A 27,474-nucleotide genomic window follows, 5' to 3' on the forward strand; every position below is an offset into this window, starting at 1 on the left:
AAACGGAGCAGGTCAAAGCCCTCGTGCCGCTCAGTAGTGGGATCGCACCTGTGAATAGACGCTGTAGTGCAGCCTGAGGAATACAGCGGGACCCAGTCTTTTCCAGTCCACATCCACTGCAGTAAAACACACACACCACGGCCTTCACTTTTAAACACTAATGTTTCCTTTGTTTTCTGGTTCTGTTAAAACACAAACCGCTGCTGTTCTGTGTGTCCTGCACCGCCTCCTACTGGACAGCAGTGGTATTTACCGGCACCAGGTTCATTAAACACCTTCAGTCTGCTCTGTACTAGATCTGACATTTAACCCAAATGTAGACCCAGTTTAAAGCAGTTTTCACATGACTGAGCTGGAGAACGTGCTGTTTTTCTCATTTCACTAAATGTTGGGACACGTAAACTACATGCATGCACGTCCATTTACCTTTGCATTCGGATATTTGGGTTTATTTTTACATCTGAATAGAATGCAGACTTTTCAACATGACTCGTCAAGCATTAAACCGAGAGTCCTGTTCAAGGTTTTACTGAAATTTCACTGCTTAGGTCTCTTAATTGCAGTTTAACTCTGTTTAACTGCATTTTTCTGATGTGAATACAGACTTATTCTGACTTTTTTCTTTGTGTTATATGAAAACCTTCAACCAGTGTGTTTGTGGACACTGTATGAACCATAGGTGAGGACAGATCCATGCATGGAGGTTGATAAACTCATGTTTCTGAGAATGTTGTTCGCCAGAGCTTCATTTAAAACATGTTTCAATGCTGTGTAAACTGACTGATGTTATGCAACAACTCTGATATCTTTATATATAAAGAGGCCAAAGTCCGATAAACCCAGACCTTTAACATACTGCTCAGAGCCAAATACATCAAAGTTCAGTCCCAGAGAACGGAGAGCATTTAGCCGCTCTTTAGAAGAAAACATCAGCCTTCGGTGTCACAGACAAAGAACATAAACCCAGAGCCTCATCTCCTCGTTTCCAGGATGGATTCACTCTTTTCTGGATTCTTTGTGAACTTGGATGCCACTGCTTTGCTGCTCTTCATTGTGGTTTTCATCCTCACTGCAGATTACATTAAGAACAGGAGGCTCACCGGGTTCCCCCCTGGACCCCCAGCACTTCCTATTGTGGGCAACATATTCACCCTGGACCACAAGAGGACACATGAGAGTATGACTGAGGTACAGTGACTTAAATGAAGAAGACATAAAAGTCCATGTCCAACATTCTGTTTGTTAGTTTAGTAAAGTTCTAATGTCCACACATATGCATTTGGCTCTACATTTAGATCCAATCTGATGTATGTGAAATATGAACAGCAGGACAAACAAAAGTTTCAGGTTAAAAACAGCTTCTATAAATCCAAGTGTTCATATTTAGTGTGACCTCCCTTTGCACTTAACATGTCTTTAACACTTTTAACAATTACATGGGGGTTAATATATTGTACATCTTTTCACCATCTGATGTGTTTCTTCTCATTTAAAGTAAAGTCTTTGTCCTTTCTTAAATGCTGACAGTTAGCGGGCAGATATGGAGATGTGTACAGCCTGCGAATGGGCCAGAGGTGGGTGGTGGTCTTAAATGGGTTTGAGGCTGTGACACAAGCTCTGGTAACTCAGGGGGACAGTTTTTCAGACCGCCCAGGCCTCCCTCTGCAGGCCGACACATTTCATGGACTAGGTGAGTGGATCTAACTTAAACCCAGTTTGTTTGTACAGTTCCACTCATAACAAACATACAGACTCATAAAGTAGTTTGCAATATCACCTTCATACAAATTCTTCATGAGAACAGTCAATTTTATAGGATAAATCTAATTTTTTTTTTCCATGAGGTGTAATTTTTAGCAGCGGGAACATCTGGAAGCAGCAGAGACGTTTTGCACTTTCTACCCTGAAATATTTTGGATTTGGTAAGAAGTCACTTGAACCTGTGATCCTGGAGGAATTCACATACGTCGCAAAAGAGATCAGTGCCTATAAAGGTAAAGACTGAATGCAAGATTGAATTGGGGGGGGGTCCACAGCCATGTCCTGGGTCTAAAAAGGACGTATTGTCTAAAGATGTGGTCTGAGACAACCAAACCAGGCCTCCGCCTGCTTACTTACTGCTGCTGTGTGTGTCCAGTTTTGGCTCTCTACATGTCACTCAGTGGTGTTTTCCATGTTATCACAGAGACATTAGAGGAAACAAATGGAAGTTTCGATGAAATTAGTCATGAAATAACTGTGAGAGTTTCACAGAAAAGACTGAAGAAGATATCCTCGCAATATAATCTGAATTTGATCAACAAAGACCCTATGGAAAGATTTTGTGTAATGCTAGATTGTTGTATGCTATTAGCAAACAAAGACAGTTGTATTTAAAAAAAAAAAAAAAAAAACGTTCTAACTTAAATTTAGGGTGGTTTTGTATCCAGAGGTTGAATACTATAACCACACACAAAAACAACAGTAAGATTGGTTTTAGACGGTTTCAATTGTTTAACAACTTTGTACTAAGCTAGCTAATGCTAGCTAGTGTCGAAGGTAACTGAGGTAAGATGCTAAATAATTTTAGCTTGTAGCATGTCTAACAACTCGTCTAACAGACAGTTGAGCATTTTTATTTTTTTTATTTTTTATTTTTTTACACATAAGTCATTTTTGTTAAGTTTTAGGTGGTTTTATATCCTTTAAGGTTGAATACATACTGTTACCATGCCAAAAAAAAAGTAAGGTTGTTTCAGACATGTTTTTCATTGCTAGCTAAGTTAGCTAATGCTAGCTAGTGACTTATGTTAGTTGAGCATCCAGTTTTTTTCATTGACAATTAAGGCCATATTGTGAAAGTAGCTCTAAATACATAGTTGCCCACACAAGATAAAACATTTTCACTCTTCTCATGAAATGATTGTGACAATGTGATTTATTCCTGATTGATAAAATGTAACTGTATCGTATGTGATCATTACACCAGGTCAAAGGTGAATACTGATGTGTATAAATAGGAATAAAAAGAGGAATGTGTCTGAAAATAAAATTATTCCAACTTTGTAGTCAACAGTGTATTACAGTCCTTTTGGTTTGTATCTCTGACATTTCATGATTGTTATTGCAGACATTTGATATTATTTCCTTTATAATACCTCCTTTACGTTTGACTGATCATTTAGATGGAGAAACCCCTTCACATCCCTCAACATCTTCAAACTGAAATATTCACAACATATTATTTATCGTGTGTTTATGTATGTGTGTGGTCAGTCTACATCATACCTGAAGTGATTACTAACCCTGTTCACCTCATAAGGAATCAAGACGCATTTAAAATGTACAGATTAGACTTTATGTCTTCTTCTCTGTCTCAATGTGCAGGTAAACCATTTAATCCTCACCTCATCATCAACAACACTGTTGCTAACATCATCTGTTTGCTGGTCTTTGGACATCGCTTTGAGTACGGTGATGAGCAATTCAAGAAAATGATGAAACTGTTTAAGCAAAGTTCTGAGATGGGAGTTTCCATTTCGGCAGAGGTATGAACTGAAAACCCATAATCCTGTGCACACTGAGGTACTGAAGGGCATGGATTTTGATTTTAATTTTAATTTCGTTTTCGGTTTAAGTGTGTATGTTGTTTTATTTTCATTTCGTGACATTGACCACTTTTTCTGTTAGAATTTTTCAGGTGTTGTGATCAAAGCACATGACATGTTTGGATGTGCTCTGTTCTACAGCTTTACAACGCCTTCCCTCAGCTGATGAGACGTTTACCGGGACCACATCAGAAATTCAAGAGAGTTATTGAAGAGCTGAAGGACTTCATAAGAACAGAAGTTAAAGACCACAAACAGAAGTGGGATCCTTCAGATCTGCAAGACTACATCGACTACTACCTGAATGAGATTCAGACGGTGACTGAGAAATCATTGTTGTTCTTGAGGATTTACAGCATTGAACATAATATCATAAATTCACATGGCATATCAGTTATTTGTACATTAACTGCATCAGAAGCATCCTGATAAAGTCTAAATACATAAAGATGGAGCACCTTTTTATACTCCTTTTTAAAATCACAAGTCAGAGGAGCTCAGTGCTCACATCAAGTCTTCTGAATTTTTCAGAACAGGTTTAACACTATGTGCATTTTCATGTTTTCTCAGACTAAAGGACAGGATGACAGTACTTTTGATGAAGAATGCCTGATCATGTCTGTGTTCGATTTGTTTGCGGCTGGATCTGAGACCACATCCACCACCCTGCGTTGGGCGTTCCTCTACATGGTCAAATACCCCGAGATCCAGGGTATGAGAGTAGTTCAGGGACAAAAAGCACAAATAAAGCAAATAAACCTTAATCAGGTCAAAGAGCTTTATAGATGATCAATTTTTCGAGTAAAATACAGTAAAACATACAAATACAACAAAAAACACAGAAAAGACATAAAACAGGTGTCATGTCTTCTTCTGAGTAAGAACTTGATGAAAGTTTGAACAAATTAACATTTCCTAGTGATAGCGGTCATAGAAGCCACCAGTGTTTCCCAGCTTTTGGATTAACTTCAACCTGACAGTTCGTCCCTCAAATACAGTACAATAATGACAACATTTATGTATCAAAACACTGTACATCCTTATGTGTCTGCCTCAGTGTGATTCAGACTTTGTTTTTCTTTCCTTCTGTGTCACAGAGAGGGTTCAGGCTGAGATAGACTCTGTGATTGGTCAGTCTAGACCGCCGTCAGTGGACGATCGTGCAGACCTGCCCTACACTGATGCTGTGATCCACGAGGTCCAGAGGATGGGGAACATAGCCCCCCTCAGCCTCCCCATGTCACCAACAGGGACGTCCATCTGAGAGGATACACCATCCCAAAGGTCATTTACAACACAGTCGCAACAGAATAAAAGCTGCCATTGTAGGTTTATACTGGATCTGCACAGTTAACTAGGACTATATAGATGGAAAAAGATGGGATTTAATGTTTATTAATGTTTGATATTTGGGATTTAATGAGATTGTGTGTTAAAAACATGCAAAACAAAAGAAAAAAGTCATTATAGTTTTGTATTTTTTTATATACTCGTTTAACCCCTGAAGTCAAAACAAGTCGCCAGCAACAAAAACATCTACTAATGACTGTTTCTTGCATTTTCTCTGTTTTGATATGACCTTTGAATTAACTTTTTTATTAATGTCTACATAATCAGTGAATTAAATATAGGACATTACTTGATTTTCCCTGAAACATGCAGAGAATATTATAATAAATGGTGATATATCACTTAGGAAAGGTTAAATGTAAAGAGAAATTCATTTGGAAGTCGCCACAACAGTAGGTGTAGGTCTTCAATGGTTAATTTCGAAGGACTGATTTGGAAAAAATACACATTTCAGATCAGTCTGTAAATTGTGCATTTGCCAGGGTAATGAAAAAATAGACTCCAATCACAATACTGTTTACAGTAATCACAATATACATTTTTCAGTAAATTATGCAGCTGAGCTGAATTCACATCCCAGATTTAAGAAATAAAAGTTCTTAACTTAGGATGGCTCTGATTCCAGGGTGTTATAATTGTACCTAATCTGACATCCGTGCTGTTTGACAAGAGTGAATGGAAGACGCCCTTCACATTTAACCCAGGACACTTTCTAAATGAGGAGGGGAAGTTTGTGAAGCCAGCTGCCTTCATCCCTTTCTCTGCAGGTGAGGAACAGTCTGATGAAATCCTCCAGTTCTGCAGCAGCGTCTGACAATAGTGACGTGTCTGTTTAACCTGTGTTTATTTTGACTCTGTCTCAGGGAAGCGTCTGTGTCTCGGGGAGAATTTAGCCAGAATGGAGCTTTTCCTCTTCTTCACCTCCTTCATGCAGCGTTTCACCTTCTCCATGCCTCCAGGAGTTAAGCCTGTGTTGGATTATCGCTTTGGACTCACTCTGTCACCTGTACACTATGAAATCTGTGCAAAACAACGGCATGAATAGATCACACAATTCATTTATCAAGGATTTTTGTATGCTGGAGGTACAGCTGTCATCACTCTTAGTTACTGTACAATTACAGCTTTTTCCAGGAGAAATTAATCCTCAAAATCGAAAGAAATCGTGAAAAACATCAGATTTACATATAAAATCAACAATTTTAATGGTTGTTACCTTTTAATAACAATAAAATTATGCTTTTCATAGAATTATTCAATAAAAATTACATTGTGTTTACTACAGAACAAATTCATACATTTAAAATATTCAAACTAATTATCACTTTACCAAGTCTCACTATTCATAGTTCTGTACAGAGTTAAAATATCAATCAAATATCAGTGAATTGTCTTATTAAGAGTCTGGTTTTGACCAGCTCTAAATATAAGGTGTCACGACTTAAGTTTTGTTATGATTTTAACGTAATATAAATTAAATATGATTTTGATTTGATTTGGAAAAAACAAAAAATATAAAAAACAGGTAAATTTATATAGAATAAATAGATATTGAATGACTCATGTCAAAGTTGTTTTGGAAAGTGGACACTTTAATATTTATGATTTTATCATGATAAATTTTTGGTAGATAATGATAAATATGTGAAATATAGTCCATTATTTTTTTTTCTGTTACTGACGTCTGCATGCACTTTTATTTATTTTTTACATTTACAATACGTACAGAACAGAGGAGGCGTGCCAACTCTGCAGCTCCAGCAACCCGAGTCTGCAGCACATCCTCTCTGGATGCAATGAGGCGCTGACACAGGACCGGTACAGGTGGCGCCATGATAAGGTGTTACGCAAGTTAGCTGAAATCCTGGAGGTACGCAGGCTGGAAGCTAACAAGGCCGACCCACTAACAGCACAGCAGCAAATCCAGTTCGTCCAGCAAGGCAGCAAAATCCAGATCAGCAGCACAAAGAAGAGGTCCCCTCTCTCCCCTGGAGGTGGATGCAACATGAGAGTGGACTTGGACAAACAACTAAAGTTCCCTCAGGACATTACACCTACCAGCCTCCAGCCAGACATTGTCCTCTGGTCTATCGCCACAAGGACAGTTATCATGGCAGAGCTCACAGTCCCTTGGGAGGAAGGGTTGGATACTGCCTTTGAGAGGAAGAAGGAGAAATACACTAACCTGGTAGCTGCATGTTCCCTAGCAGGGTGGAAGGCAACGGTTTCCCAGCAGAAGTTGGGTGTAGAGGTTTTGCTGGAACCTCCACCCAGCGGCTTTTGGTATTCCAAGGAGTTACTGGATCCAAGCTGCAGAAAGGACTAAAGGACCTGGCAGAGGAGGCAGAGCAAGGCAGCTTCTGGTTCTGGCTCCAGAGGAAAGACAGAGCATGGGGGAAGGAAGGGGGTTAGGGCTTCTGAGATGTTTTGGTATGCAGTCAGGCCTACACTCGACTCAGGGAAGTGGACGACCCTGCCATCCATAGTCCCTTGGGCTTCATTCCAGATTCACAACCACAGTAACACAAGGACAGGAGGTGGGGAAGGATTCATTAACCAGCTGCAGGGAGGGGCACAGAGACATCCCTGTCACTGCCCCACCACCCTGAGATGTTCTGGGATGAAAGGGGCGAAACATTGGTGAGGGGTGGCTCCTGGCTGACGACCCTGCAGCTGGCCCACTGGCACCGTCTGAGGTGCGACAGGCAGAAATGCCCTGCAGGTTATGCCTACCTGTGCTTCCATCTATACGTGTGTTTAATGTGTGTAATTACTCATTTAAATGCCTCAAAATGACCCAGGCACCTAAAGGGTTAATATGCAATATGAGTATGTAATGATTAAAATAGTCCAGTAGGGGGTAGTGTGACTTAAACAAACTACCTGTTTTTTAATGTTAGGGACTGTTGTGTGCATTTTACACACTTTTTATTTGCAATTTTTGGAGAATTTCTGTTCATCCATACAGCTTGAATTTTGGCGAGAGTGTAGCTTTTTATTTTATTTGTTAGTTCCAGATCAGCTCTTGCAGTAAATCTAAAATTTACTGTGTAAAAACAAAAGTTGCACTCTGTTAAGCATAAAAAATATACCATCAGAACCCTTTCAAATCAGTGTCTAATGTATTTTACAGCTATCTTAGGAAGAGTACATTTTCTGCTCAGTAGTATGAGTCTGGGTATTTAACACCGACAAAAAAGAATAATAGGCTGTAATATTTCAATACACAAACTATCTACTTTGCATGTAATATATTAAAAATGATTCATTTTTCTTGTTTTCTTCTGTGTCTTTCTTTCTTTCTTTTTTTTTTTTTTTAAACCTGGCATCTGTTATTAGCTACTTGGAAAAAGTAATATAGTCCAAAAACATTTGGACAATAACAGACTAGAAGAGGATTTTTTATTTAGGCTATTTTTTTCTTTCTCAACAAGGTGCATTTTTCAGAAAGTTTTGTTTTTCAACCGTCTGTATGTTATTAATATAAATGACCAGGTGAGTTCACCGCTGACATGTGACCCGGTGACGTCTCGTGCGCCAAAGTCGCCTCTCTACCTTTGCATTCGGATATTTGGGTTTATTTTTACATCTGAATAGAATGCAGACTTTTCAACATGACTCGTCAAGCATTAAACCGAGAGTCCTGTTCAAGGTTTTACTGAAATTTCACTGCTCAGGTCTCTTAATTGCAGTTTAACTCTGTTTAACTGCATTTTTCTGATGTGAATACAGACTTCTTCTGACTTTTTTCTTTGTGTTATATGAAAACCTTCAACCAGTGTGTTTGTGGACACTGTATGAACCATAGGTGAGGACAGATCCATGCATGGAGGTTGATAAACTCATATCTCTGAGAATGGTGTCAGCTACACCTTGATTTAAAACATGTCTCAGTGCTGTGTAACTGGCACGTGCAAAGCAGGGACCGGGACCGGCTTGAGCCTTTCCCGCTTTGATCCTCTGCCTACAAGTGCCCTTTTTACTCTTTTTTTTTTTTTTTTTTTTTTTTTTTTTTTGCGCAAAAAACTGCAAGACTAAAATTTTCGTGACTAAAATTCTGATCAATGATAATAAATGTTAAGAGTGGTTTAATTTGGCTGTCACTGGACCTGGTCATGATGCCCTTTCACCTCTGTCAGGCCCCGCCCCTTCCTCCTGTGCAAACTTGCATGCAACACGCGCGCGCACACACACACACGCGCACACACGTCATGTGGTCTGGAGAATCAACGAGGAGGCGGGATTCAGGGTACGTGAGAGTCCACCCACTATCTGCCCAAAACATTCACTTGTCTCTTTGTGGTCCTGGTCCTATTCTTCAACAACTGTAGTTTTGGAGCCAAAAACCGATCGTAAGTGAGTAAATAATTCAGTATCATCGTCACGTCATGGCATTAGCTCCCAGACTAGCCCACTCTAACAGCTGCTGCCCACCTGAGTCTGAGTCCTGCTGAAGCACTCACACAGATTTGTTTATGTTTGATTTCCATCAACTGTTGAGTTTTAGCCACAAAACTGTAACACATGCTAATAGTCCTCACTTGCTGAAACAGTCCCTTTTTCGTCAGTTTTCTCTGTTTTTGCAGAATACCTTTAAGTTTACTCTGAGCTTTAATGAACATCTACATGATCAGTAAATTAAAGTAAAGGAAGTGATTTACACTGAAAAATGCAAAACACAGAGGTTTTTATTATAATAAATGGTGATAAATCACATAAGAAATGTTAAAAAGAGAAAAAAAATCATTTAGAAGCTGCCATAAAAGTATCACTGGGTCTTAATAAGTTAAAATGTGCTGAAGTAATTAAATTCTGCTAAACCAATATAAAATTGCATAAAAAGAAAACACATCCAAGTCTTCTTCTCATCCAATACCTAAATCTGACCCTTTTGGTCTACTAGAGTCATAAAACTCATGTAAAATCCCCCGACTCTTTCATCAGTGCCAACACTTTGACATTTCTGGTTTTGTTCCAGAAACTGCTGGATCCATTCTCGTAATATCTGTGTTCACCTCAAACATCTTGAGTGAATCTTATTTGAAATAACCACAAACCTCCACAAATATTCCCATCAACCTGCTCTATATTAAATGATACAGCTATAAATACTACAATATAAACTTTATTATTATCATGTAATGTTAAATGGTTTGGCTTGGGTTAACACTTCCTCTACATGGTTATTTCTTAACAGTGGAAAACCTAAATATCATCATAAATATGTCCTAGAATGAAAAGAAACTAAATATTCAGTGTATTACTGTAAAAGTAGGTGTAAAACCAGATGTAAAATGAAGGTATTTCTAGTTATTAACATCCACTGTCATGCTTTTATACATAATTTAACATCTGTTATTAAGAATTTGTCTTGGACTTACACTGCAAAAATCCAAATCTTACAAAGTGTATCATTCTCATTTACTAGTCAAAATATCTCATCACACTTAAAATAAGACAGAATCACCTACAGAGTAACTTGTAAGGGAGATAAAATAACTTATTTTTAGACCACATCTAGAAAATCTTATTTCAAGAAATCTTACCGAGATAATTTTCACTTGTTCCATTGGCAGATTTTTTTGGTGAATTGAGCAAAAAAAAAAATCTTGAATTAAGCAAGAAAATCTGCCAATGGAACAAGTGAAAATTATCTTACTAAGATTTCTTGAAATCAGATTTTCCAGATCTATTGTCTAAAACCAAGTTCTTATATCTCACTGAAAAGTTCCTCTTTAGGTGATTTTGTCTTATTTTAAGTATGATTAGATATTTGGACTAGAAATGAGAAAAATACACCTGGTAAGATTTAGATTTTAGCAGGGTATTATTAACACACAAAAACTTCTACACATTACATCTTTATTTCCACTTATATATAAACTGAACGTCAAAAGAAACTTGTCACATATTCTTTGTGATGCCATTTCACACCATTTTATTAAATATGAAAACAAATTCTTTCTTCTTCTTAAAAAAAAAACATTTAATTAACAAAAAAAATACAACAAACAACAAAACAGTGGATGAGTATCCAGAGGATAATGTAAAATATGACAAAGGGTAGTTCAACAAAGTTCACATTTAGCAACAAGCAACATTATTAATCCACAGCAAGTCAAAGATCTCAATCCCATTGAACATCTGTGGGATATTCTTGGTAGATCCGTGTATGCTAGGCGTCCAGCACCTGGCAACCGCCAGATGTTCATACAGGCCCTTCAGGAAGAGTGGGACAACATCCCCCAAGATAGGATCAGGAGGTGAATCCAGAGTGTGCGCAGAAGGTGCACAGCCTGTGTTAGGGCCCAGGGAGGACAGACCCAGTACTGACAACATTGATCTGGACCATTTGGTCAATCTTTGACTTGCTGTGGATTAATAATGTTGCTTGTTGCTAAATGTGAACTTTGTAATTGGTGGTTATTCGTTTTCATTTGCCCTTTTGGAAGTTTGAGCCCCTGCCTCTTTATAGCTCTCTGCACGGCCCTGCTGTGTAAACTGACTGATGTTATGCAACAACTCTGATATGTTTATATATAAAGAGGCCAAAGTCTGATAAACCCAGACCTTTAACATACTGCTCAGAGCCAAATACATCAAAGTTCAATCCCAGAGGACGGAGGGAGTTTAACGGCTCTTTACAACAAAACATCAGCCTTCGTTGTCACAGACAACGAAAATAAACCCAGAGCCTCATCTCCTCATTTCCAGGATGGATTCACTCTTTTCTGGATTCTTTGTGAACTTGGATGCCACTGCTTTGCTGCTCTTCATTGTGGTTTTCATCCTCACTGCAGATTACATTAAGAACAGGAGGCTCACAGGGTTCCCTCCTGGACCCACAGCACTTCCTATTGTGGGCAACATATTCACCCTGGACCACAAGAGGACACATGAGAGTATGACTGAGGTACAGTGACTTAAATGGAGAAGACATAAAAGTCCACGTCCAACATTCTGTTTGTTGGTTTTGTAAAGTTCTAAAAACAGAAGTGTTCATATTTAGTGTGACCTCCCTTTGCACTTAACATGCCTTTAACACTTTTAACAATTACATGGGGGTTAATATACTGTACATCTTTTCACCATCGGATGTGTTTCTTCTCATTTAAAGTAAAGTCTTTGTCCTTTCTTAAATGCTGACAGTTAGCGGGCACATATGGAGATGTGTACAGCCTGCGAATGGGCCAGAGGTGGGTGGTGGTCTTAAATGGGTTTGAGGCTGTGACACAAGCTCTGGTAACTCAGGGGGACAGTTTTTCAGACCGCCCAAGCATCCCTCTGCACGATGACATATTTCATGGACTAGGTGAGTGGATCTAACTTAAACCCAGTTTGTTTGTACAGTTCCACTCATAACAAACACATACGGACTCATAAAGTAGTTTGCAATATCACCTTCATACAAATTCTTCATGAGAACAGTGGATTTTATAGAATAAACCTTGTTGTTTTTCATCAGGTGTAGTTTTTAGCAACGGGAACACCTGGAAGCAGCAGAGACGTTTTGCACTTTCTACCCTGAAATATTTTGGATTTGGTAAGAAGTCACTTGAACCTGTGATCCTGGAGGAATTCACATACGTCGCAAAAGAGATCAGTGCCTATAAAGGTAAAGACTGAATGCGAGGTTGAATGGGGGGGGGGGGGGGGTCCACAGCCATGTCCTGGGTCTAAAAAGGACATATTGTCTAAAGATGTGGTCTGAGGACATTAAACCAGACCCCCTCCTCTTCCTGGTTTAATCTAGAAATGCACCCTTCTTCCCCTTACTTACTGCTGCTGTGTGTGTCCAGTTTTGGCTCTCTACATGTCACTCAGTGGTGTTTTCCATGTTATCACAGAGACATTAGAGGAAAGAAATGAAAGTTTCTATGAAAACAGTCATGAAATAACTGTGAGTTTCACAGAAAAGACTGAAGAAGATATCTTCACAACATAGAGTGAATTTGATCAACAAAGACTCTATGGAAAGATTCTGAGTAATGCTAGATTGTAGCATGCTATTAGCAAAGACAGTTGGATTTTTAAAAATATATATATTCTTTCTAACTTTAAGTTAGGTGGTTTTGAATCCAGAGGTTGAATACTATAACCACACACAAAAACAACAGTGAGACTGGTTTGAGACGTTTTTAATTGTTTGTTAACAACTTTGTACTAAACTAGCTAATGTTAGCAGGTGTCTAGAGAAACTGAGGCAAGATGCTAAGTAATTTTAGCTTGTAGCATGTCTATCAACTCATCTAACAAAAAGTCATTCCTGTTTAAGTTTTAGGTGGTTTTATATCTTTTAAGGTTGAATACATGCTATTACCATGCAAAAGAAACAAAACCCCAAAACAATAGTTAGTTTTTTTTTCAGACTTGTTTTTCATTGTTTGCATGGTTCTCACTAGGATTTTTTTCACAGCATAGGGGCACCATGTATGTGGCGCGCGCCGATACACGGCGTGAGTTTTGTAGGGGGGTCCGGGGGCATCCTCCCCCGGAAAATTTTGAAATTTATAACACTCTGAAACACTATTTCCTGCATTTTGAGGGGCAAATTTTGAGGAATGAAGCCAAGTTTTTGTCTTTGTTACAACAATGATTAAAAGCAAAAACAGGGTTTTTTTTTTGAATTTGTGAATGGTAATTATTGATGGGAATTACTCCACACAGGATAGTCGGAGTGGCACTCACACTACACGCACACACAGGCTAAATTTTAGATGTAATTTTCCATGGGTGATCGGTCCGTTTAAATAAGATAAATTGATTGAAGTCTCATTGTCAGCCAATGAGCATAAGGCAAGTGATGTTGCCGGGCAGGCGTCAGACAATACCAAGGCACACAAAGGGCTGTTGATTATATTGTTCTCATTTCCTGTCTGCAGCATTTCAATTGAAAATCGATTAATCGTGCAGCCCTAGACAAAGGAATATTTTTTTTCAAATTCAAATCTCGTTATCATTACGCTGGACGATCACACACACACACACACACACAAAACACCGCTACGCTGGTTGAAAGACAGCGTCGCAGGTCAAATCACTGTGTCGGGGTCCCCCGGAACAGCGTCGGGGGCCCCGACGTTCAACAACAGTAGCAATATACGCAACATATTATTTATCGTGTGTTTATGTGTGTGGTCACTCTGTACATAATACATGAAGTGATTACTAACCCTGTTCACCTAATAAGGAATCGAGACGCATTTAAAATGTACAGATTAGACTTTTTCTTCTTCTCTGTCTCAATGTGCAGGTAAACCATTTAACCCTCACCTCATCGTCAACAACACTGTTGCTAACATCATCTGTTTGCTGGTCTTTGGACATCGCTTTGAGTACAGTGATGAGCAGTTCAAGAAACTGATGAAATTGTTTGAACAAGGTACTCAGTTGGAAGTCTCAGTTTCAGCACAGGTATGAACTGAAAACCCATAATCCTGTGCACACTGAGGTACTGAAGGGCATGGATTTTGATTTTAATTTTAATTTCATTTTAGGTTTGCATGTGTATGTCATTTTATTTTTATTATCATTTTGTGAGATTGACCACTTTTTCTGTTAGATTTTTTCAGGTGTTGTGATCAAAGCACATGACATGTTTGGATGTGCTCTGTTCTACAGCTTTACAACGCCTTCCCTCAGCTGATGAGACGTTTACCGGGACCACATCAGAAATTCAAGAGAGTTATTGAAGAGCTGAAGGACTTCATAAGAACAGAGGTTAAAGACCACAAACAGAAGTGGGATCCTTCAGATCTGCGAGACTACATCGACTACTACCTGAATGAGATTCAGACGGTGACTGAGAAATCATTGTTGTTCTTGAGGATTTACAGCATTGAACATAATATCATAAATTCACATGGCATATCAGTTATTTGTACGTAAACTGCATTAGAAGCATCATGATAAAGTCTAAATACGTAAAGATGGAGCACCTTTTTATACTCCTTTTAAATCACAAATCAGAGGAGCTCAGTGCTGACATCAGGTCTTATAAATGTTTCAGAACAGGTTTAACACTATGTATATTTTCATGTTTTCTCAGACTAAAGGACAGGATGACAGTACTTTTGATGAAGAATGCCTATTCATGTCTGTATTGGATTTGTTTGGGGCTGGATCTGAGACCACATCCACCACCCTGCGTTGGGCGTTCCTCTACATGGTCAAATACCCCGAGATCCAGGGTATGAGAGTAGTTCAGGGACAAAAAGCACAAATAAAGCAATTAAACAAACCTTAATCAGGTCAAAGTACTTTATAGATGATTGATTTTTCAAGTAAAATACAGTAAAACATACAAATACAACAAAAAACGCAGAAAGTTAGAACAAATGAACATTTCCTAGTGATAGCGGTCATAGAAGCCACCAGTGTTTTCCAGCTTTTGGATTAACTTCAACCTGACAGTTCGTCCCTCAAATACAGTACAATAATGACAACATTTATGTATCAAAACACTGTACATCCTTATGTGTCTGCCTCAGTGTGATTCAGACTTTGTTTTTCTTTCCTTCTGTGTCACAGAGAGGGTTCAGGCTGAGATAGACTCTGTGATTGGTCAGTCTAGACCGCCGTCAGTGGACGATCGTGCAGACCTGCCCTACACTGATGCTGTGATCCACGAGGTCCAGAGGATGGGGAACATAGTCCCCCTCAGCCTCCCCCATGTCACCAACAGGGACGTCCATCTGAGAGGATACACCATCCCAAAGGTCATTTACAACACAGTCGCAACAGAATAAAAGCTGCCATTGTAGGTTTATACTGGATCTGCACAGTTAACTAGGACTATATAGATGGAAAAAGCTGGGATTTAATGTTTATTAATGTTTGATATTTGGGATTCAATGAAATTGTGTGTTAAAAACATGCAAAACAAAAGAAAAAAGTCATTATAGTTTTGTATTTTTTTATATACTCGTTTAACCCCTGAAGTCCTCAACAGTCACCAAAACAAAAACATCTACTAATGACTGTTTCTTGAGTTTTGTCTGTTTTGATATGACCTTTGAATTAACTTTTTTATTAATGTCTACTTAATCAGTGAATTAAATATAGGAAATTACTTGATTTTCCCTGAAATATGCAGAGAATATTATAATAAATGGTGATATATCACTTAGGAAAGGTTAAATGTAGAGAGAAATTCATTTGGAAGTCGCCACAAAAATGGTGTAGGTTTTCAATGGTTAATTTCGAAGGACTGATTTGGAAAAAATACACATTTCAGATCAGCCTGTAAATTGTGCATTTGTCAGGATAACAAAAAAATAGACTCCAATCTCAATACTGTTTACAGTAATCACAATATACATTTCTTAATAAATTATGCAGCTGAGCTGAATTCACATCCCAGATTTAAGAAATAAAAGTTCTTAACTTAGGATTTGGAAAAGATCATGGTTTGGTTTTCTGCCCTGTGTCTTTCCCAAACCCTAAACAAGTTCTGTCAGTGTCTAAACTTGATCATAAATTGTTCATTCATTCATTTTCTGGACCCGCTTTATCCTCACTAGGGTCACGGGGGTCACTTGGAGCCTATCCCAGCTACATAGGGGCGAAGGCGGGGTACACCCTGGACAAGTCGCCAGTTCATCGCAGGGCCATAAATTGTTCAGTATTAACCCAAATATGAAAGTAATTTATCAGACAATGAGCAGCTAAAACACAACATTAACATAATATTGTAGACACTTACTTTTGGTTGAAAGTCATTGACTGTATAAGTCCCTGTGATTTGCTGAAACGTACAGCTCCATCATTTTCCTCTGGTTTGGTTATTTTTTGTGGTGATTTTGGCCACATCATGTTTCCTGATTGAATTGTCTGATGGCTCTGATTCCAGGGTGTTACAATTATACCTAATCTGACATCTGTGCTGTTCGATAAACGTGAGTGGAAGACGCCCTTCACATTTAACCCAGGACACTTTCTAAATGAGGAGGGGAAGTTTGTGAAGCCAGCTGCCTTCATCCCTTTCTCTGCAGGTGAGGAACAGTCTGATGAAATCCTCCAGTTCTGCAGCAGCGTCTGACAATAGTGACCTGTCTGTTTTACCTGTGTTTATTTTGACTCTGTCTCAGGGAAGCGTCTGTGTCTCGGGGAGAATTTAGCCAGAATGGAGCTTTTCCTCTTCTTCACCTCCTTCATGCAGCGTTTCACCTTCTCCATGCCTCCAGGAGTGAAGCCTGTGTTGGATTATCGCTTTGGAGTCACTCTGTCACCTGTACACTATGAAATCTGTGCAAAACCACGACATGAATAGATCACACAATTCATTTATCAAGGATTTTTGTATGCTGGAGGTACAGCTGTCATCACTGTCTTAATTCTATGACTGTGAAGAAAAGATAAATTAAAAAGAGTAAACGTTGGCAAACACTTTCAATTAAAACTGTACAGATGATTACTGTACAATTATAATTAATTTCCTGTAGAACTTAAAGTTTCAAAATAGAAGGAAATCGAGAAAAAAACTTCAGATTTACATGTAAGAAATTATCAATATGTATGTATATATTCTTTTGTAGTACTGATCATTTCTTTTCTGTTACTTTTTATTACCCTCGACCCTCGCCACAGGCAGGGTATTGTCATCAGTTCATCATCCATCTGTCCATTTGTGCAAAAACTTTGGCGTGGACTGAAGGCTGAGGGTTTTCAAGTGCGGGTTCATTATGTTTATACTTGCACTGAGCAAATGTTACACACAACAAGCGGTCCCAGGCACAACAGACCCCACCCCTCACACGTATTGTAGCTTCTTTTGGCAAGTATCCAGCTGATTACATGTCTATGCGTGTGCTCATGTCAGCATATCAATTCCCTCTATATATGTGGCAAGTTTGAAGTAAATTGAAACAAAATTGATGTTTTTATAGACATTTGAAATGTCACCTATTATAAGGAAAATGGGAGAAGAAAAAAGATTTTAAGAATTCATAAAAAATTTGGACTTTTACCTACTTTTCCCAAAATGTAATCACATCTATTGTGTGCCACTGGCAATTTATAATCCCATTTTGGTATGAATTCATCTAATAGTTTTACTGCTACAGACATGTGAAATTTTGCCCATTATAAGTAAATGGGGAAAAAAAAAAAAGATTTTTAAAGAATTCATAAAAAATTTGAACTTTGACCTACTTTTTCCAAAATGTTATGAGATCTTTTCTGGGTCACTGGCAATCTATAAACTCAAGTTGGTATGAATTCAACCAATAGTTTTGCTGCTAGAGTGTTAAACAAACCGTACCAAAAACAATACCCCTTGCCTCTCCTTCGGGGGGTGGGGTAATAATTTTCCCCTGGGTTTTATAATGTAGTAGTGCACAGGTGTCAAACATGCGGCCCAGGGGCCAAATTCAGCCCACCAAAGGGTTCAGTCCGGCCCGTGGGATGAATTTGTGAAAAGCAAAAATTACACTGAAGATATTAACAATCAAGTGTGTCAAAATCATTTTAGGTCAGTTCCGTCTAAAGGGGATCAGACCAGTAAAATACTATCATAATAACCTATGAAAAATGAAAACTGTAAATTTGTCTCTTCATTTTAGTGTAAAAAAAGTAAAATTACACAAAAATATTTACATTTACAGACTAGCCTTTAACAAAATGAGAATATCTGAATTTCGTAAGAGAAGCATGTGGAATTTTAATAATAATCTCCCTGTTATTTAATGTTTTGTGTATTTGTAGATAATCTGTGATCTCTAAGTTGTGATTCACATGTATAAATGATAAACTAAGGTGTAATATTGTTAACATTTCACTTATTTTACTAACAAATTTTCAGGTTGTTCGTATTTGTTCATGTTATGTTCAAGTACAATTCATAGATGTAAACATTTTTATTACGGAATTTACTTTTTTCACTCCAAAGTTCTTATCCTATTATTTATATTATTTTACTGGTCCGATCCGCTTTAGATCAGATTGGACTGAATGTGGCCCCTGAACTAAAATGAGTTCGACACCCCTGTACTACCGCATTGACCCATGGGGATCTAGGGGTTCTAGATGTGGTCGTTTTTGTGCTGTTGTGTATTTGTGCATGCTGTACCGCATTTGTCCAGCAGTTACTGCCAAAGCGTTGTGGCCATAGCAACATGATTGTAAGGCTATTGTATTCCAAAATTACTAATATCTCTGAAAATATTGGTCCTATCAACTTGCTGTTTTCGCTACGGTCTTCTTTGACCCAAATACAAAAATATGCCAAACTGCAGCAGTCAGCTCTTTATGGATTTTGTATGATTCCTGACACACACACAGAAGCCACTTGGCTTTTATAATATAGATTGTGATTATGATAAAATCCACAGTCAAGTAAAAGGTAAACACTGTAAACCTTTTACTAACAGAATAATTATGTTTTTCATAAAATTATTCAATAAATCTACAAGTACGGATTAATACATTTAAAATAAAAATGTTATTCAAATTAATGGTCACTTTACTGTTTTAGTGTCTTATTAATTTTTCAATATATGTTCTGATTAAACACTCATTAATGCATATTCAGTCAGCCATAACATTATAAACACTGACAGGTAAAGTGGTATTATTGTTGATGATGTCATTCCAATGGGACCTGTCAGTGGGTGGACATATAAGGCATCAAATGAACATGTGCACCTCAAAGTCGATGTGTTAGAAACAGAAAAATGGACAAGAATAGGGATCTGAGCAACTCTGACAGAAGAGAAATTGTGATATCCAGATCATGTTTCACATAAATGCTGCTTCACCTTTATTATTATTGTCCTTGTAAATGTATTTGTTAGTTTTCTATTAAATCCACTGTCATGTGAGCCAAGGTGTGATGGAACCACTGTTTTTACTGATCTTGTTCAACTGATCTATTCATGAGGGAATCGTGCAGAAGGAAAGACGGTGGTCAATGAAGGAAAGGACGAAAAACGAAGGATCCATGAGGTGGAGAAACAGTGGACGTTTGTGGAGAACCTGATGGTAAGTACTGGTTTTGTCCACTAGGAGACGGTATTTTTGTATTCAGTGTAATGTGATGTTTCTGACTGGTCTGCTCCAATAAGAGTCTAAAAATGAGGAAAACAGGTTTAAGATAAGACAAAATTAAGTATAACTGAACACTATTTTATATTGTACACTGATTTGTCTGTCCAACGGTTCATATTTTGTCTAAAATGAACAAAATACTAATAATATGGGCTGCATTACGTATTTGGATCTTCATTATAGACATAATAATAATAATAGACATACTAGGTACTGGTAGTTTTCTTTGTTCGACAGCAGAGGAGTTTGTTCAAATGTAGATGTGGTTCACAGGGTGAGTTTTGGTCCTGGAGAGACATGTTTCTGTTTTGGGTCTTGAGCTGAAAAAGGTCTATTCTGAGGTGAAACTGTAATTTTTTCCCTTACTTTTACAGTGAAATACTTATTTTCATTTTATTTATTTATGTATTTATTTATTTTGAACATGCAAAGAAACAAAACAAAGCAAAATAAGACAAAAACTACATAAATGAATTTAAATGTACAGAATCTATCCTCAAGTACGTGTCTGAATGTGCATGGTTGAAAAGGGGCAGAAGAAGTATAAACTTATTTAATCGTACCCCTCAGATGCTTTTACACCTTTATCACTAACTTAAAATAGGAATCAAACAATTTTTTTTTTTTTTCTAATTTAGCATTTAACCCACAACTAAAACATAATGTAGTAATTGAATTATGCACAATAATATGATCGTGGTGGTACAGTCATACAAACAGACAACAGTTTTCCTCAATAATCATCAGCACAACATTATCCATAAACAAATATCCCTCATTGTCATTAATAATACTGTACCTCACAAGAATCAATTCTTTATATCTTTTTTTAAATAGGAAAAAACAGCTCATTTCCCAGCTCTGTCAAATGAAAGGTGCTTTGACCTTGGATTAAATTCGCTCTACATTTATAGAACAGACCAGACTGAGGGTGGTTCATGAACCCGGTGCCGGTGTTGTGCCAAGGTACGCATCCCCGCTCAGAATTGTTTCCCCTGGCTGCGGGAGCTTTTTTTTTTTTTTTTTTAACTTTTATCTCACAATTATAACTTGCCATGGGGATATTTCTTTTTTTCAGTGGTGGAAACAGGCCTCCATGCATAGGAAGCCCGTTTCCACCACTGAAAAACATATTTGTGATACCCTGTGTTGAACTTGTTAAGAGTGTGTTTGTGTTTCTGCATTATGTGTGTATTCATGTTCATGCAGTGACTGTTTCGTTCCTGTGCCTTGGCCGTGTGTGTGCATGTGCAAAGAGAGTGGGGAGAAAAAAAGAAAAGAGACACACGGTGTGTGACTGTTCGGTTCAGTTTAGCAGTGTAAGTTGCAGCTGTAACAACAACTTCTGTTCCTGACTGCTTCGTCCCTTCATAAAGCCTGAATCCACTGGAACTATACTCTGTCTCAGGTGTTATCGACTTCAGGGCTATTACAATATTATGACATAAAAAGTCATAATTATGAGATAAGAGTCATGAGTATGAGATAAAAAGTCGAGATTATGAGACTAAAAAGTTGAAATCATGCGATAAAAAGGTCCTAATTATGAGCTAGATGTCGAAATTATGAGGTTAAAAAGTCAAAATTATGCTCCCGAGGCCAGGGGTGTTGTGCCAAATTCTACTCCCTGCTGAAAATTGCTCCCCCTTCTTAAATCTGCCATGAAGAGGACGAGGTTGGTTGGTGACATACCTATTTTTTTAATACTGTATATATATTTACACTTCTCTCTTCTTCTTTAAACTGTTTTGCTCTACGCACCACCAGAGAGTTGTCTCTTATAATTTCGTTGTACATACGTATAATGACAATAAAGGCATTCTATTCTATTCTATTCTATTCTATGTGCACCAAATTCACCGTCACAACTTTTTCTCCTTTCTGACTGTAGGGTATGAAATTAATTGTGAATTATTCAACCTCTTAACACCATCATAGCTGTGTAGCAATTAAGTAATGAATAATACTGTAAGATATTGCAGTTCTGTTTTTTTATCTGGTTAATATTAACCCTTTGATGCACAAATTATGAAAACCTTAGTCAAGATTTTTTTCCTGACTGTTTTTATTCCTCTTTAGGCATGAAAAAACAATGAGATTGATTTTTTTATTTTTTTTTAAATCAACCTATTTTTCACAGAAATACAAAAATATCCACTCATTATGACACCATGTGTTTAATTTTTGAAGCAAAGAAACATGTATTTAAAACACAATATCAGAAAGTGACATACTGTGTGAAAACTATGAAACAAAAGCATTTTTAATGCAGCTAATCTGATGTTTTCTCATCGTTTATCATACTCTAATACTAGTTCTTACTCACTTCATGGAGGTAATATAAAAAAAAAACTTTTTGTTTGAGAAAACTGTTAATTTCAGTCTAATAACAACTAGTAATTGATTTACACTCAATCATGTTACTGCAGATCAGGTTTATCAAGAACATAAAGTTACAGTAATAGTAGGAATGTCAGTGTATTATGGGATGGTGCGTAAGTGTCCACTGTGTTGGCTGATATGGAACTAAAACAACAAAACCCATGAATATACCAGAGAACAGCTGAAGAACTGTCCACAGTAGCAAGCAGATCTGCAATTTGCAATATTCGACTACAGAAGTACAGAAGTACAGAGTTTTTAGCAGGGAGCAGAATTCGGCACCAGATATTGCTGAAAACTGCATCCCCCAGTACAATCAGCTTGTGAAGCTACAGGAGTGAAATGACTTCAGCAGCTCACATTTGGAGCTGTTCTGGTGTGACAGGTGAACCTGGTGCACTTTGTCCTCTTCATGGCTGATTTAGGAAGGGGAGGCAGTTTTCGGCACAACAAGGAGAAACACTTCTGAGCAGGGATACGCACTTTGGCACTACACCTGTAAATACCACTGCTGTCCAGTAGGAGGCGGTGCAGGACACAGAAAACAGCAGCGGTTTGTGTTTTAACAGAACCAGGAAACAGAAGGAACTGTCTAATATTAGTGTTTAAAAGTGAAGGCCGTGGTGTGTGTGTTTTACTGCAGTGGATGTGGACTGGAAAAGACTGGGTCCCGCTGTATTCCTCAGGCTGCACTACAGCGTCTATTCACAGGCGCGATCCCACTACTGAGCGGCACGGGGGCTTTGACCTGCTCCGTTTCCGGCCTGGGCCGGTGCACCCCTCCTTAGGCGACCTGGTGGTCCCGGGCTCCCCCAGGAGCACCATATCGATACCGAACTTAGTGCGGACACCCGATCGGCATAGTCCGCTGCAGCTCAGAGCTCCTGAGCTCAAACGATCCGCCAGCCTCAGCCTCCCGGTAGCTTGGATTACAGGCGCGCGCCACCGCACCCGGCGAGGAATACCGACTTTTGTAGGGCTTTTATCCTTTACAAAAGTGACGTCATCACGCAGACTGGTGACGTCAGCACGGAGCCCCACCGGCGACCCCAGGCGGCGAGAACTTGAACTACAACGACAGGATGATACAGAGACGGAGAAAAATAACTACATAAATAATATAACAATAATAAGGGAAATATTAATAATAATAATAATAAAATAAGTTTAAAAAATTAATAATTAATGAAAGACTTGAATTTTGCTCTATTTCTGTTATTTACTGCAGGGTTAAAGACTCACCTGTTCACTGCTGCCTTTGACTAAAAGGCTTTTTACTTTTACATTTTATTCTCTCCTTCAAAACTCTGCGCTGCTACTCTTACTTTAATGTGTTGTTTTCTTACTTGCTGTTTTAATCACCTTTACATGTTTCTTTTATAATGTTTTAAGTATGTTTCTTTTTCCTTTGTCGTTGTATTTCAATGTCCTGTGAGAAGCACCTTGAATTGCCTTGTTGCTGAAATGTGCCATACAAATAAACTTGCCTTGCCAAGGGTTACTGTTACACATATATGATACTAACAGTAGTTACAAAGGTGCACTCCTGTAAATGTCATTTATCATATATATATATCCTACTGCTTCTTGTCTGAAAACAGTGAAGTGTCATTAAATTATTCTTGACTTTATTTAATATTTAATTGCTGGTGTATCCATAGAAAACAAACCATGAGTAAATACACAGCTAAAAGAAAAATGAACTCTAAAAAACAATTTAAAAACTAAAAACATTGTTAAAAGAAAACTGTTTTAGTTTTGATGCTTTTCATAGTGATTTTTAATTATTTGTCTTATAACGATACAATGGAAATAATAATCATAGTAGTTTTATTAATAATAGTGTAATACTAACTGGGAAAACTGTGAATATTTATTTGAACTTATAATGAAAAAAGAAAACAGAGGTCAAGTATTGCAGTCCAAAAATATACGTTTAATTATACCATGAACACAGTGAACACTGCAACAATCTGAAAAATAACAGCAAATAACTTATAGCAATTTTAAAGATACTTCAGATGCTCGTAGAATGGCTTTACTGGGCTGAGATAATCTTATATACATTATGTTATAAGACATGGTGCACATAATCATCCACATAAGCAAAATAAAGCACATAAAACAGTGTAGTTTATAACACTGAAAGCAGCACAAGTATAGATTTGAAACAGAATACATTTAATATATTCAGTATCAGTCATCGCTTGGAACAATTCACAACAGGATTTAATGCACATCAACATAAAATACTCATTTACTCTGATTTAAAATCTTCACTTTCCAGGATTCATGGACCATCATCACAACAGTGGACAAAACAGTTTGTGCAACATTACCTGAAGCAGCAACACAAAAAATAAACACACAACTTTTTTTTTTTTTTACTGTATATTTAGATTTCATAATTTCTGAACTTCCGCAGCAGATTGGATGGAGAATCCGCAGCCCAACGGAAACGCAGGTGATAGTATTCACCTAAGCAAAAAGAGGCAGTTTAATTCAATTATAATCAGTAATACTATCACAATAACACTTGTGTTATTTATCTGAGGCTTTAACAATAACAAGCAAAAACCATAAGTATTGACAATCTGAGCATCTGTGAATTAATGCGAAGAAAAATAAAAACATTTCACAGAAAAGAAGAGATGGAAGAAATATTACTGAAGATGTTACCTGATGCTGTAGTAGATCTAAAATCTAAATGTCCGGATACTAACCCGCATTTGCCTATTATATTAATTCAGTTTTACTAAACATTTATGGTGCATTAAGAACATTTGATTAACATTTTAGAAATAATTTTGAAATAATATTTTAGAACTCTAATTTGACTCATCATTTTTAATGGGTACAAAAGTAACCAATGACCAGAACTGTGAAACCATTTTGACATAAACTCACCTGAAGGCGGCGTGGCATCAGTGGAAGGCGTCGTTGCCTCTTCTTGGTCACCGTGGTCATGATCCTCAGCTGGTGAAGTGTCCTGGGTTTCAGGTTTTGACGCCTCCAGCATCGGTTCCTTCTTGTTTCTCACCGCCCAGTGCATTGACTTCAAACAGGAATTCAAACACATCACCATGTTTTCCTCTTACTTTTCAGATAAGAAGACAAAAATGAAGTAAAAGATTCACAGACTGTTTTCACAGAGTCGTTCAAGGCCTGCCAGTCGTGGAACGGTATCGCTACTCCACTTCTTTTCCACAGGTCGTAGTTTTTCCTTTTAGTTTCATTGCATAAAACCTCTTTGGCCTCTTGTAGCTTCTGAAAATCTGCCACTGGGACATGGAGAGACAATCATAAAATATGGATGGTTAAGAAACTCAAATTTATCATTCAGCAGCACTTGCTTTTTCAACAGTATGCTATCAAATAGGGAAGAGACTGCATTAAAATGTGTCATGTTTCTAACTAAATTAAATCCTGGTATGTGTTTGCCTTAAAATAGAAAATATGCCACCGTTACCTGCTGCAGGGTTGTTGAGGTGTTTGTCCGGATGGCACGCCAAGGCTCGGATCTTGTATTCATTGATGATCTGTTCAGTCTGTAAAGGAAACATGATAAAATACCTCACTCTTTTATTCTTCAGACCCTACACACTCAATACAATACAAATTATATCCACAAAATAAAACACATATTGTGCTTATGCTGCCAATGCAGAGAATATAGAGTAACTGTAATGTATCACCATGTAAGAGGTAGTAATTTACACTTCAGGGGTTGACATTTATTTTCCAGACTTGTCTTTTAAAGGATGGACTGAGTTTAACAAACCCTTTTGAACAGGTAGGAAGAGTACTGGTTGTATTCAGGGCTGTAACAAATAACTGATTTTCATTATTTTGTTGATTATGTGGTCTATGAATTTTACTAAATGATTAAAGCAGTGTTTCTTAACGTCCATACTGTTTATGTTCTTAAATGTTTTATTTGATCCACATCCAAAAATATTAACTTAAGGTCAAAGAGGAAGAAAAAACAGAAAATGTTCACGTTAAAGATGTTTTTTCCTTTGAAAACAACGTGAAAATCTACTGCACACTGTCACATTTCTTTTTACTTAATATAATATTTTGCTTCAGAGTTAATTTTCTCTAAAGCATCTGTCGAATGTCAAGTGATTCTTTATAAATATTCAGATGACATGTTATTTCTTATGTAATGCTCTGTGTATTCGTCTGTATTATTCATTTGGACAGAGGTTGGAGGACGCCTCCTCTGACTCATATCCATTGAACGTCAACAGGTTGGTCCAGACTAATACCTGGGGTTCATTCCTCTTTTTTGGTGTAAAATCTGACAAATCACTTTAGACATGTACTTGTTTTTCTGTGTTGTCTTCCATGTTTGTCATGTCAAAGTCAGCTTTGTTCAACACGTGCGTTATGACAGATTTCACACAATTGCCTTCCAGCAAATAGTCCTAGCCCTCCCATTCTCCAGAACCTACCGTGGATAACTCATCACATCCTAATAACCCGTAATAATCCTCCAGGTCCTCGGGTTTGCAGCTCAAAACCGCCTCCATAAAACAATCTGTTCGGTGTTATCTACGGTCCGCGGAAACAGCTGCTCAGTTTAGAGGCCGCCGGCTCCAGACGCTGATGTTTCAATCCCAAAGTTTGTGTAGTTTTCTCAGTTAAAGGATAAATTGTCAGATCCAGGCGGAGTAAAAGTTTTAATGATCCGTGGGGAATTTCAACTGATTCTCAACTGATCAACGTTTTCTCAATGTACGACGTATGAGGCGTTCAGGTGCTCAGCTGAAGCTCCGACACATGACAGCAGGAGTAAGAGAGCTTACTTGGCGGAGTTTTTTTTTCCTCCAGGTGTTTTGTATTTTGTAGAGATTGTAAATGTCTTTGAAGCAGTTCTGCGATTTGCAATATTCGACTACACAACTACAATTTCAAATAAATCATTCCTTATTTTTGTATTCAATGTTAAAAAAGCAGCTAAATTAATATTTTGTTGCATCTTTTACACTTTTTTTTTTTTTGCATCTTTCATGTGTAGTTACAGGTTTTGTTGTTGTTGTTTTTTTCATGCCAAAAATTACCCGCTATACAAATGTATGTGTTGTGTGCTTTTTGCTGTTATTGC

At 37.7% G+C, this 27,474-nt stretch overlaps 2 protein-coding genes and 1 pseudogene across 2 annotated transcripts; 2 read left to right on the forward strand and 1 right to left on the reverse strand.

Moving 5' to 3' along the window:
• The first annotated feature begins 990 nt into the window (after positions 1 to 990).
• Positions 991 to 7,263, forward strand: LOC115434557 (cytochrome P450 2J6-like; annotated as a pseudogene).
• Positions 7,264 to 11,652: 4,389 nt separating this feature from the next.
• LOC115434355 (cytochrome P450 2J2-like) lies at positions 11,653 to 17,265 on the forward strand. The gene is made up of 9 exons (XM_030156266.1): positions 11,653 to 11,850; positions 12,087 to 12,249; positions 12,403 to 12,552; positions 14,191 to 14,351; positions 14,559 to 14,735; positions 14,986 to 15,127; positions 15,468 to 15,655; positions 16,789 to 16,930; positions 17,027 to 17,265. The coding sequence occupies exons 1-9, from the start codon at positions 11,653 to 11,655 to the stop codon at positions 17,206 to 17,208; spliced, it is 1,503 nt and encodes a 500-aa protein (XP_030012126.1). The 3' UTR covers positions 17,209 to 17,265.
• A 7,014-nt stretch (positions 17,266 to 24,279) lies between these two features.
• dnajc12 (DnaJ (Hsp40) homolog, subfamily C, member 12) lies at positions 24,280 to 27,124 on the reverse strand. Its single transcript, XM_030156279.1, has 5 exons — positions 26,822 to 27,124; positions 25,834 to 25,912; positions 25,506 to 25,645; positions 25,272 to 25,419; positions 24,280 to 24,842 (listed from the first exon to the last, which is right to left on the reverse strand). Exons 1-5 carry the CDS (start codon positions 26,897 to 26,899, stop codon positions 24,760 to 24,762), a joined length of 528 nt encoding a protein of 175 aa, XP_030012139.1. The 5' UTR covers positions 26,900 to 27,124; the 3' UTR covers positions 24,280 to 24,759.
• Between the last annotated feature and the right edge of the window lie 350 nt (positions 27,125 to 27,474).

Source organism: Sphaeramia orbicularis, chromosome 15, assembly GCF_902148855.1.
Source record: "Sphaeramia orbicularis chromosome 15, fSphaOr1.1, whole genome shotgun sequence".
Classification (NCBI taxonomy): Eukaryota; Metazoa; Chordata; class Actinopteri; order Kurtiformes; family Apogonidae; genus Sphaeramia; species Sphaeramia orbicularis.

Coding starts and splice junctions, on each gene's coding strand:
- LOC115434355 (XM_030156266.1), top strand. CDS start 11,653: ATGGATTCACTCTTTTCTGGATTCTTTGTGAACTTGGATGCCACTGCT. Junction 12,250..12,402: donor TGACATATTTCATGGACTAG/GTGAGTGGATCT, acceptor GTTTTTCATCAG/GTGTAGTTTTTAGCAACGGG. Junction 15,656..16,788: donor GAGGATACACCATCCCAAAG/GTCATTTACAAC, acceptor CTCTGATTCCAG/GGTGTTACAATTATACCTAA.
- dnajc12 (XM_030156279.1), bottom strand. CDS start 26,899: ATGGAGGCGGTTTTGAGCTGCAAACCCGAGGACCTGGAGGATTATTAC. Junction 25,646..25,833: donor CCTCAACAACCCTGCAGCAG/GTAACGGTGGCA, acceptor TCCATGTCCCAG/TGGCAGATTTTCAGAAGCTA. Junction 24,843..25,271: donor TGATGCCACGCCGCCTTCAG/GTGAGTTTATGT, acceptor CTTTTTGCTTAG/GTGAATACTATCACCTGCGT.